General features: G+C 33.9%; 1 protein-coding gene across 2 annotated transcripts; it reads right to left on the reverse strand.

Annotated features, from left to right (window-relative positions):
- Window positions 1–1,064: 1,064 nt before the first annotated feature.
- LOC131602632 (uncharacterized protein At4g18490-like) lies at window positions 1,065–10,991 on the reverse strand. 2 transcript variants are annotated; one of them, XM_058874790.1, is made up of 17 exons: window positions 10,673–10,991; window positions 9,486–9,567; window positions 9,008–9,134; window positions 8,523–8,705; window positions 7,848–8,395; window positions 7,577–7,769; window positions 7,228–7,419; window positions 7,014–7,148; window positions 6,726–6,863; window positions 5,325–5,519; window positions 5,074–5,254; window positions 4,657–4,724; window positions 4,510–4,549; window positions 4,180–4,341; window positions 2,522–2,634; window positions 2,352–2,432; window positions 1,065–1,623 (listed from the first exon to the last, which is right to left on the reverse strand). In XM_058874790.1, exons 2-16 carry the CDS (start codon window positions 9,544–9,546, stop codon window positions 2,378–2,380), a joined length of 2,391 nt encoding a protein of 796 aa, XP_058730773.1. In that variant the 5' UTR covers window positions 9,547–9,567; window positions 10,673–10,991; the 3' UTR covers window positions 1,065–1,623; window positions 2,352–2,377. The 2 variants fall into 2 exon arrangements, with proteins under 2 accessions (XP_058730773.1, XP_058730772.1); XM_058874789.1 differs by having other exon boundaries at window positions 7,577–8,395.
- Between the last annotated feature and the right edge of the window lie 1,322 nt (window positions 10,992–12,313).

Raw genomic sequence — 12,313 nt, forward strand, 5'->3', positions numbered from 1 at the left:
TGTTGTTTTCCATTCTCAGCCACATCATTCACCTCCTTAGTGCTAATATGTTGCCTGGTGAATGTGTTGCTATGTCGTATGTGAAAAAAAATACTAATAAAAAAGGCTAATCTGACTGAGACGAGTATCCCCATTTCCCATTGTGTTTGCGTTCCAACCTTTGAAGAGTCACATCAATGATGACCAATTGTAAACTTTTTTTTTTTTGTTCACTAATATGTATAGTTGCTTACTTAACCGTTCCGATTAGGTATTTTAATATTTTTCGTGAAGTCTGAGTGGAGCTATCTAACATGCGTACTTGACATTTTACTCTGTGTTTCATTTTTCTTTTCCTACAATCTAGACCAGATAAGGATGATGGTATACAGTTTTTAATAAGTACACTAGATTGTCAAAAGTTTGCTTTTTTTAACATAAGCAATAAGCCAAAAGGTTGCTTGAATTAGTCAGGGATCAAAACTTACTCCGACGAGATCACATTGTAAAACTAAATCATGTTTACTCTGTTACTCACGATTGCTCAAACTTGTTCTCAAGAATCCTTCAAAAAAAAATCATATTTTCATTCTACAGCTGTTTTTCTTTTCATTTATATTGTTTTAACACTATAAATCTAAAAGAAAATTTTGAAGGCGCAAATCACGCGAAGCATCTTAATTTTCTTTATGCAAAAAGCGAAATAATTGATGAATAAATGGGAGCTGAGCATATACTTAGCTAAAAATTTGAATATTGCGTGGATGCATATATAGGCCTGCTAAATTGTATCATGTTCCATTATATATTCTTTTCATATTTGATTAGCTTTCTTGGCCATAAACGTGTATTTGCTTACTCTTACAATGCAGCTGATTATATTAAATTTTACTAGAAAAAACTAGCCTTAGTTTCCTATAAAGATAACTTCCACTCACTTGACAAAAGATAGCACGAAACACTATTCAAGCATACAAAATGCTTTCTAAATGATTGAAATATATTTTCAACTCTATTTGAATTAATTGTCTAATAACCCATGCTTTGTAGCTCTCAGTATCTACTTTATAATATGACTGGTGCATTTGGAAAATGAGAAATACAATCATTTTTGATAACGGCACCTTTTGCTTCGACGAGGTGATATCAAACATATTGTATTTTTCATGGAGATGGTTTAGTAGTAAGGAGTTTCCTAGTAGACTTAATTTTTACGAATGGTACAAATTGCCATTGCTTTGTAGAATACCTCTTTAGGGTGTTCTTGTTGTAAGGGTTGCACCCCTAGTGTGATATCTTATATACAATTGCTTATTAAAAAAAAGAAAAAGAGACTTAGTGTGACTAGAAGAAGCGGCTGATTTTGAATAGATGCATATTCAACATGATGTTGTTTTTTTATTTTTAAATTGCAAAACGACATAATGTTGTTTAGCTAAGCAAGGAACATAGACAACAGAAGGATTCGTTATTGAAATTGTTATCACGGTAATAGTATCACAGATTTACATGCTATTTACTCACAGCGTGAATATAGTCGTATACGATCAACTAAACAGGAGCCTAGCTCTGTTTCTCCAGACTTTATGTTTGTCTGGTTGAGCGTTGGAACACAGCAGCCGTGCATCAAGTGGTTGATTTAACCTGAAAATAAGAAGCTCAAAATCGTAGAATTGGAAAAAACATATATCGATGGTTTGACGGCTTAACGTGAAAACAAACAGGCACTTTGTAGTTTGGAAATTTTCTATGTCAAATTATTTCATACTCAACAAATTGTAACAACAATCATTTTTAACAAAGAAATTTTGAGATTTTTGCTCCCTTTCCTGTAATTGAACTGACCTTGGTGCTGTTTTTCTTCTAATTTTGCTACCCATTGTGCAATAGAATTTGCATTTTAGCTATACCATAAACCATCATTTCTACCCCATCATTGATGTTCAAGACCAAATGTCTGACACTCTGGAATCTTCCAAGACATGCAAAATCAATTGTGAAACCTTTTTTTCTAAAAAGCACTACAAGAGAATTATTGCCTAGGCGTCGGCTGAAATGTGTTTTTTTGTTGCGTTGCTAAATATTCATTTAACTACATCAACGCCTAAATATGATAACAACATCAAAATGGACTTGTGGCATGCATCATATTCATAATATCGAATAGACTTTGTACATACTTGAAACCTTCATAGACCAAAAAGATGTCAATTCTTTTACAGTTTTTTCATCTTAAAAAATGGAAAGTGTTTCTCAGTCCAGACATCACTGAAGGAATAAGCATACAAATTTTATATGAATGTACTATGTCCTTAAATTTAAGTGGTGATTAAAAACCCAATAAATGGTATAGTGCAGAATAGGCTACATACCTTCAAATGCAACAATTTATTGCTGATCAAGTTTGAATCTCCTTTGACATCAATTGAGAAGCAAATTTCTGAACCTTCCGAATGTTAAAAAATGCTAAGGAAATAACCAGCTTTAATATCTACAAATAGATAAGGTGGGAGGATATAACTGAAAAGAAGAATGGAAGGATATTTTTTCTTCATAAATGGGATGATTAAGCATCAGCAGGTTATTGTCGTTGACAACAGCTCGCACTAATAACTCTTTTGCTTCCTCGTGCCTTTTTTTCAGCATGTTACAAATCTGCAAATAATCACATTTAAAAAGAAATCCAGTTTTATTTTTCTGTTTATTATAACAGAAACATGGATGGAAAAGACAATTCATCACCATCCAGTTTTATTTAAAAAAATCAAATTTTAAATCAATGCAAGTGCATAAAACTACCATATCATTAAGTGATGAAATTATTTGGTTTGCTTGTACAAACAGTTAAACTTCTTTTTTACTCAAACAGTTAAACATAAAGACAAGCTCTTGTAATTAAGGAACTAGAAATTGTACTATAAAAGGAGATACAAGTATACTTCCTTGCATGCTTCTTAATCAACCTCCGGCCAACACAGACATTTGTCTAAATAACATGCTTCCTCTCAAATTCTAAAACGTGAGATACTACATGTTATATTAATCAGGGGAAACAAAAGCCAATTCTAAATTTCTACACTCTGGTTTGAACTTTATGAGATACAAGTATACTTCCTTGCATGCTTCTTAATCAGCCTCAGGCCAACACAGACATTTGTCTAAATAACATGCTTCCTCTCAAAATTCCAAAATGTGAGATACTACATGTTATATTAATCAGGAGAAACAAAAGCCAATTCCAAATTTCTACACTCTGGTTTGAACTTTATGATACTCATGAAATTTTATTTTATTTTGTACAGTAAATTTGGTTTCAAAATGTCATTTAGTGATAGTGAGTAAAATAAACGCTTTCATAGTAACTAAAATTTTGAGCATGGAGTTATTTTGGTGGAACTGACATTAAAAACAGGGGATACACTAATTATTAAATGGTAACCGCGGTAACTAGACAGTGTTTGTCAAGTAAAATTTAACTTTAACAATAAATTGCTGAATTCTAGCAAACTGTTTTCGTAGGTCTGAACCTATGGCTAAAGGAGACTATTACCTATTTCTTAGTAACAAGCAGTATATCTTATGATTTTCATTTTTCAATACCAGTAACTAGACAGTGTTTGTCAAGTAAAATTTAACTTTAACAATAAATTGCTGAATTCTAGCAAACTGTTTTCGTAGGTCTGAACCTATGGCTAAAGGAGACTATTACCTATTTCTTACTAACAAACAGTATATCTTATGATTTTCATTTTTCAATACCAGTTCTAGAGCTTAAACATAATTGGGGCTCATTTGGTGATGAAGGCATGATAAGAAAAGATAGTATACAGAGTTGGATAGAATGAAATTTCGTACGAACCTAATAAGATGTTATCATATCTAATCTTTGATGTGCTCCAAATAATAGATTACAAGGTACTACTTCCATCCCAAATTAATTTTAGAATATTAAAATGTCCCAAAAAAGTGTCATTTTGCTTTTTTAATGTAACAAATTATTTATTCCAATTCTCTAGCAAACAGGGTAAACTTATCATATTGTCTCAGCAAACAGTAGGTTATAATAAGGTAAAATAATTCCTCATATCTTAGCCACCAAACATATCCTTCTTGTTTTTCACTAGAGTTTGAAAATCCAGTAAATTGAATAATTTATATTAGTAAAACTTATGATCTTGTCTATAGATTTAGATCACTCACATTTTCAAGTTCCTTCATATATGCTTCAGTCTTTTCAACATTACCATTGTCTTCCATGAGTACGGAATCAGGTATTTCAACTTCTGTTACTTTAATCTCTGATGGACTTTCAAGTCCAGAGGTTGAATCATAGTAGGCTAAGTCGTTGGACTTTCTCTCTACCTGATTTTCAAATATAAGTGAATTAGACTAATATATATGTGTAAATATGATAAAGAAAGAAAACTAGTACTAACAAGTATCACACTTAAATATCCTAGCATTTATCTGTAATCATTAAAATATAAGTCAACAGAACAGATAAAATAATGCCAACATCTGTTAATATACCTGTTCAACTTTTCCCGAAGATTCTTTTGATTCATTATTTCTGGAGTTATTAAGAATAATGTTACTCAGAAAAACCAATAAAATAAAGAACAGAAAATATATGCTACCAAAAAAAAAAGGTAATACGATCAATTTGTTCTGCAGGACCTGCTTCTGATTGGAGACTGAGGTAGGCGCTTTAGGGGCCTCAAGGATGTTAAATCTGCTTCAGAAATCTGCAAATTTGAGTCATAGTTATAAGTGTTATAATAAATTCTTTAGGATGATTCTTTTCTTCATTGGAAGGTACTTAATCCTCCTATTAGAGTAATATAGCAGTGAAGTTCTAAATTGTTCTTACTTTCGTCATTATCTTTATTTCCATGGAAAAATAAAATTCCAATTATACAGTTGAGTGTGGGCCAAGGTTTTATACACCAAAAGTGTACAGTAGGAGACATTAAATGAAGACAGTTGCAACTATGACATTGAGGAAAAAGGAGAAAAGGCATAGGCTATGGGCATCAAATCATTTAGTGATAATTTCTTCCATCAATTGTTCAAAAGTAAAAAGTCATATCAAACCTCAATACTTTTCCTCTTCAAGAACCGGGCTGAAGCCTTTTGATTATCACCACTGTCAGCCAGATGATCACCGTTTGATGCTAAAATAGCCTGTGTCTCTTTTCTTTGTTCAGAACTTGCCAATGAGTTTGCCTCTTTTTGGTGTAAAGACGTTGCTAAAACTGAGTTAGCCCCAATGTTTCTGAGATAGAAAAAGACGTCAATCAAAATCTCCACAAGAGTTTTACAAAAGCAACCAACTTGGTACAGACCTTGAAGTTTTTACACTAGAAAAAGCAGGTGTGATCTTGCAAGCTTTAAAAGAAGAAAGTTTATTTCCTTCTATGTGGGTGATCTTTGATTTCTGAAAGGACTCCTTCCCCGAAGCTTCAGGTTGAGAATTTAGAGATATCTGAGTAGTAAGTTTAACTGTCTTCTCTGTTGAGCTGCAAGGATTAACCTGAGAACTGAAAATTTTCACAAAGAAAATGAATCAGGGATCATGTGTGTGTGTGTGTGTAGGACGAAGTTTAAAATATCCAATAATTTATCTCAATCCATAACATCAAACATTTGACCTCTCTGCACCATCAAAAACCCTTCAAATGAAACTCATATTTCTTTGGCTACATCTATTGTGACATACTGAACTCCTAAGTCCTAACTATAAAAATGTCATTTCAACAACTCGAATTTCTACTGTTTTGCCATAAAAGAAACTTGGCCGTAATTGTCAACTCACATTTGGAAGATTAAATCAACTTCATTAAGCATTCATCAAATCGTATCAGTACTGAAAAAGAATTACAATCATGGTGGTAAAATGGAACTGCAGTGTTTTGCAGGAGATATTTCATACTTGAAAGGATAGGATATGATGCAGACAATGAGGTGCGTGTATTATGCTTCTAGCCATTGTGGTAATGGTGAACAGCCTACCTTACTTTCAGTAGATTATATAGATGATAAAGAACATAGTCGGTGGGTTTTTTACATTAGCATTTTTTACTTAATATTTGTATCATTTTATCAGCTTAATCACATAAGTTAGTTACATGTTTTATCATACTAATGCAAACTTAAATGCCAGTGTTATTTACTATGCATCAATTTGATTTCTTCTTCATGTTTCTTACTTGCAATTGCAACCTCCTTTCATACCCTACCACAGGTATTTTGATTTCTTTTTTGTCATTGTTTATTTCCCCATATTTTCTTATAATTATGGAAAAGACACTAAGTGGTAGCAAATGCACAAACAAGAACCAATCTAACAGCCAAAAGTTTAAGAACAAGAACAAGGCATTGAGAGAATGTTGGGAAAAAGTTGTCTTGGTATGGTTGTAAAGTGAGCCGTGTTAAAATTATGACAGATATAACTCAAGACACATAATGCATATTGTGTAAATGTTGGAACTTAGAACATGTTTTGTAATTAAACAAAGTTCAAACCAAAATTATTTTCTAACTCATCACACACATGGGTTTACATCTAGTTAAATAACGCATTGGCAAGTACCGCCAATATGATTTTATAATGTTTCCTGTTAGCAAAACCAACCAACACAAATTCATATTCATATCCACAAATTAGCATCTGGTTTCTGGTATGATTTTTAGTTCAGCCACCAACTAGCCTAACAAAAGTCAGCATTCAACAGCAGAAGCCTTACCTCAAAATATTAACATTTTTTGTTGACATGCCCGTTTCTAGAAACATGGCCTTTCTTTTATTTACATCTTCATGAAATGATTTCATATTTCCAGCCAACTTTCCTGCGCTTGGTGAACCATCAAAAACAACGCCCTTCCTGATCATGATCGGAAGTAACAGTTACATTCATTACTTGTGAAGTAACAACCTAACTTCCACAAAGACATCGTCTTTGCAGTTGCAAAAATTTTTGTTTATAAAATAAGGAGCTTCCCGTATAACTGAAATCCAGGAGAATATATATTACCTGGCATTACAACTGTTAGGATCATCTTTGCTGCCAAGAACTGCTGGCGCATCCCTAATTACTTTGCTAGAACCTAGGAATGAATCGCTTACCATTTTGCTCCCAAACTTTGTCTCATTGGATTTGAAGCTGTTCCTGTTGAGGAAAATATATATAAAGACATTCTACAATTGAAAGGCCAGCAAATACATTTATTGAGGTAAGCATAACACACCTTTCTTGGGCTATGGATCTCAGGTGTATGTCAGCATTTTTTTTACAGTCGGAGGAGACTACACTCTTTGTTCCAGATGTTGATGAAGGATTTTTTAAAGACCTTTTGTTCTCTAGCATACTGACTAAATTTGACTTCTTCACTTGGAGATTTTTATCTTTCATCAGCGAGACTTTATCAACTATGGGGTTACTGCATTAAATGAGTGAATATTGTGAAAATCAGTAAATACTTCTAAAACCAAATTCATTATGCCCTTGCTACCTTGCAGAAAAGGAGTTTCGGCAACTCAGCTAGTAATAAAAAACTTACAAAGACATGATCATAAAAAGAAAAGTAACAGGTTGACCTGCTTGATGTAGCCAAGTGACACTCCAAATCTGTTCTTTTATTTTCTCTTATGCTATTGTCACATGAGTTCTTCTTCAAGGAATCAACTTTAGTGATATTTCCGGAACTTGAATAACTATTTTCTGGTGGAGTGTCATTAGAAACTTCTTCAGCACTGCTGCCTAGATTAATTGCTTCTCTAACAATGCCATCTGATTCAGAGGTAAGAGGTAGGGATGAATGCTCTGACAGTAAGTCTACAACATCGGAATCTACAAATGTTGTCTTACCATTAATCACTTGTTTATCAGCTGCAACATTAATTCGTCTTGTTCCAGATAAAGAAACATTTGTATGCTTTTCTGAGACAGTGTCTTGCTCTGAATCACTTTGACTGACAGACTTGGAAAGTACCTTGTCGATAACCTGCTCAGATTTTGATTTGGTTGACTTTGTCTCCTTGGACAAGTTTTTTTCCTGATCCATTTCTTTCATACTTGTTATCTTACTAATATCAGAAGTCTGATTCTTAACTTCCGTGTCAAGGTTCTCAGAGGAAGAAAATTTGGAAACAGAAATATCCTGTCTGGAAACTAGATTCCCTAGGTTACCAACTGAATTCTCAGTGTTCAAAGTTTCCATCCTCTCTGATGCTCGAGGTTTCGTTGTCTTATTATCACTAGATGAGCGAACACCTCTGTCATCATCATTGATGTTAGGCTTTTTAGCATCTTCACTATTATTTCCTTCTGCAGTAACTCCTTTCTTTCTCAGGTAACTGTCGTCATTACTAGTATCTACGTTTAGTAAGTTTGAATTGAGATTGAAGCTATCCAACCTACACCAATAAAAGGCAAGATAATATGAGAAGATGTGTACACCTTTAATCACTCAAATTGATGTTGCATAACTCAAAAATAACATATTTGTGCATTAAGTTGGCTTGAATAATTACCCCCACTTACTCATTAAAATCAAAGCTGAAATTAAATCCATCTTGTTTTCCTCCTTTTGCACAAGAAGCTTCTCCCTTTTTGTCCGTAGACTGGGAAGGCTTTTTGGGTGGGCTTGTAAAATCAAGATCTGACATGTCCACCTTAAATGATGATATTTTGCCAAAAGCAGTATCCAGATCAAAATTCATGTCCCTACCAAAGATAATTAGTAACAATTCGTAAGGAACTACAAACTTGCCAATGCATTGTATAAGCATATATGTATCTCCAGATAATATATTCCTTAAATGAAATATTCTTTTGCATAAAACATCATAACCATTGTAAATCTGCATAATAACCAAACTACTGCACATTTAATTCATCTGCAAGACTGACCATGGAATATATCAACCTAAAACATTTTAAATCAGAGAAGTTTGAAACCAGTATCAGAGTCCTTGCTATCCATATTTTATTTTGAATAATTGAAACTAAACATTAAGGGTGCTTACATTTTTTCAAAGTCGAATATCTTTTTCTTGCTTTTAGAACCTGTGTTAAAGCTAAAATCCATAGCATCATCATCTGCCATTGACATGGGTTTCCAGGAGCCAAGAAATTCTGTCCCGAAATCATCATCTGCTTGAATTATAAAAAAATCCAAAGGAAAAGCAAAATTAAAACTTATGTGACATCAGTGTTATTGTTTAAGGACAATTGCCGGAAAATGAAACTGTGTGTGTGTGTGTGTGTTTATTTACTTTTTCCAAGTGTAGATTAGAATGCAATCTCACAAATTTACAGGTCGAGAGATATCTAAGAATCCCGTGTCAACCCTTAGGATAAAGAAACAGCACAAAGATAATAGCCTTAAAGGAATGTACGGGGGGGAAATTGTCAGACATTGGCAGGCAAGTTAAAGAAAAATGGAAGAAACTACAAGTGATACTCACTACATAATAAAAGTAAAGAATCAATATAGAGAAAAACCTAGCAATGAATTTTTCTTCTTCAAATCTTTAGGCGGGGATTCCTTCTGCTGTTCTGCCATTCCTTTAGGTTGAAAAATTTCCTGATTCACGCATCATGTATGATAAAGTTGTAATATTCCAAATAAAAAATAAGGAATAGAATATTCTGCCTGTAAATCCAGCCTCCAGCAAAAACTAAAATAACTATTATGAATTATAGATGTTTTAAAAGGTTACAAAATGAAAAGAAAAATTATTCAGGTGCAAATGTCAAACAACGAGACAAGTCTCTAAGGCACTCTAATGGTGAAGAATTGTGTCAAATATCTACTGAAATAAGACAAGAAAATATGAATCACTAATAACCAATTTGAATAATAGAATATGTAGGATTATAATATACGATATCCTGTCAAACATATTCCAAACATCGGGAGACTAGTAATACGCAATATCCTATTGATCATATTTCCATCATAGAATACTTAAACCAAAGAATCGCTAGAGTAATTTGCATATGAATTAACAATAGATGTTATAAGCCACTCTTTAGGTCAATCTTCCAAAATCAGAAATATGTTCACCTTTAATCATAATTTGTAATTCAGCCGGTAAGATATAACAAGTGCAAGTTTACAAGTTAAGGAAAAGTTCTGAAATGCTTATACATGCTTCAAAGTATCATAGCCGTACCAGAAAACAAAGTATAAACAATATAACCACCTAGAGTAATGGTAGAAAGAAGAAAACTAACCTAATTATGTATTACGAGAAAAATAGAAACAAAATGTCTCCTACTGTGAGATGCTATTAGATCAAAACATATTGCAGAAAAATCACATTATGATGCCGCACAGAGAATCAACAATGGCGATCCATGAAAATATCAGATTCGGAAGTCAATTGCAACTGATTTGAATCGCATAGATACGAAATCAGCAACATGAGAGATTCAGTGAGAGAGAAAACTATTAGTCAAATACATCGCACAATTTCGTAGTTCGTTAAAAGTAAACAGAAACTGATCATAAATCAAGCACGTATGCGTGTATAATGGTTACAGCGATTGGAAATAGTTGAACTCCATATATAGCAAATTTAACTAAATTGATATAGAAAATGAAACGCAGTAGCACAAAGCACGCACATGAAGTGTTGATATCGCAAAGAGATATAGTGAGAAGTAAAACAGAAATGCGGAGTTACAGATTCGAGAAACGTAGTGGAATCGGCGGAATCGGAGATCGTATGTTCGGGAGATGGAGGAGATGGAAGCGATTTGCAACTTCAGCAACCGAGCGGTAGTGACGATCGGCGGCGATAGGGTTTTGAACGGTTGAGGTGAGAAGAGAAAGAAGCGCGAGAAAATTTCCCGTCACTGAGAGCGTGAGGAGGGAACAATGGAAGTAAGCATTGTGCTTTCGAATGAGAGCTTTAAATAGTAACGGCTTCTAAGCCCGTACTTCGTAAAGGCGGGTAACAGACGAGAAATGGAGGCAAAAGGAAGTAAGCATTGTGGGATTACCATGGTCCTCCCGTTTTTTTTAATAACTACTACTTATTTGTTTTCAACAAAAGGGCCAAAAAGAGAAAACTACGTTGAGTTCAGTTTAATAGTAGTGCATTGAAAAAATGTAAAAAGTAATGCACAGATATTTAATTAAAATATTTTAAAATATTAAATTATACAAGTATTTTAAATTTATAGTCTGATTTAGCATGATGCATTGTTGTCATGGATTGACAATATAAAAAAAAAATTATACTGCATCATCCCTTTTCTCAAACTAGATAGAAATTAGTCTTAGAATGAAACATCTATACATACGACTGAATTGGAATCATTATTATTTCAAATAATCTATAGGTGTTATTGGTCAAGGATTCATTCAAAGTTTCAGAGTGTGTAAATCAAAATTAGATTTCTTGAGTATCCAATTTTTGCAGGGATTTAGTATATTTGTAGTGTTATAATGACAAAGGGTCTCGTCTAGGCGGTGATGCCTCTATACGGTCTAGGAGAGGTGACAAGTAAGTGTCACATAAAGGGAGGTATCGCCTCACGTCCTTGGAGTTTCCTATCGTCTCACCATAAGAAACATGGGATAAGGCATTTCTTGGATAGATGGAAAGTCAAGTTCATTACTGGCTCACGTCTCTCTTGGAAAAAGGGATTTCACAATCATCGAAGGAATTGCATATCCTCTACTCCACCCCCAAGAGATCACAGACCACGATTGCGGAAGCATCTATGGCAGCCTTTGTGCTCATAATAGAGGGAGTTCCCACCACTTTTACGTCCATCCATTCAAGCTCGGCTACGTCCGGCCGATTTCAGAGGTTCAAGAAGGTCATCACATCAGCGTCATTGGGCTCATAGTTATTATTCTTCAGGCAAAGTCGAATATAATCTTGAGTGCAATCTCTCCTCTATTATCCTAATCCAGTTGGCTTGTATCTCTTCCTTGGTTAAGATGGGATGGGGCATATGGACCTAGGCGTGATTAACTTCTCCCTCAACATTTGATAAAAGGGCTTCTAACTAGTCAAATGAAGAAGTTCCTTCCTTCAAGGAATTCCCAGATACCCTTTGAGTCAAAAATCATCAAATAAATGTATGATTTTTGGGTTCATAATTGGGACTAAGGGGAGGAATATGAGAATCAGGGGATATTCCTATTCTTACAAAATAGGAGGTATCTCTCTAAGAATCACTCTCTATGTTAATCGTTGTATTACTCATTCAATCTAGAAAAATGGTAAATACTGAGAAGAAAAAAGCCGAGTTGAGAAAGATACCTGACTATTTAAGTTTGATAAGACGAAGGAGATGATGAAAGGCATAGA

Source organism: Vicia villosa, linkage group LG5, assembly GCF_029867415.1.
Source record: "Vicia villosa cultivar HV-30 ecotype Madison, WI linkage group LG5, Vvil1.0, whole genome shotgun sequence".
Classification (NCBI taxonomy): domain Eukaryota; kingdom Viridiplantae; phylum Streptophyta; class Magnoliopsida; order Fabales; family Fabaceae; genus Vicia; species Vicia villosa.

What these genes read in the sequence shown, in the direction of transcription:
- LOC131602632 (XM_058874789.1), bottom strand. Translation starts at nt 9,546, where the DNA reads ATGGCAGAACAGCAGAAGGAATCCCCGCCTAAAGATTTGAAGAAGAAA. An exon ending in GAAGAAAAATTCATTGCTAG is followed by an intron (nt 9,135 to 9,485) that starts GTTTTTCTCTAT and finishes TAATTCAAGCAG; the next exon opens with ATGATGATTTCGGGACAGAA. An exon ending in CCTAACAGTTGTAATGCCAG is followed by an intron (nt 6,864 to 7,013) that starts GTAATATATATT and finishes GATCATGATCAG; the next exon opens with GAAGGGCGTTGTTTTTGATG.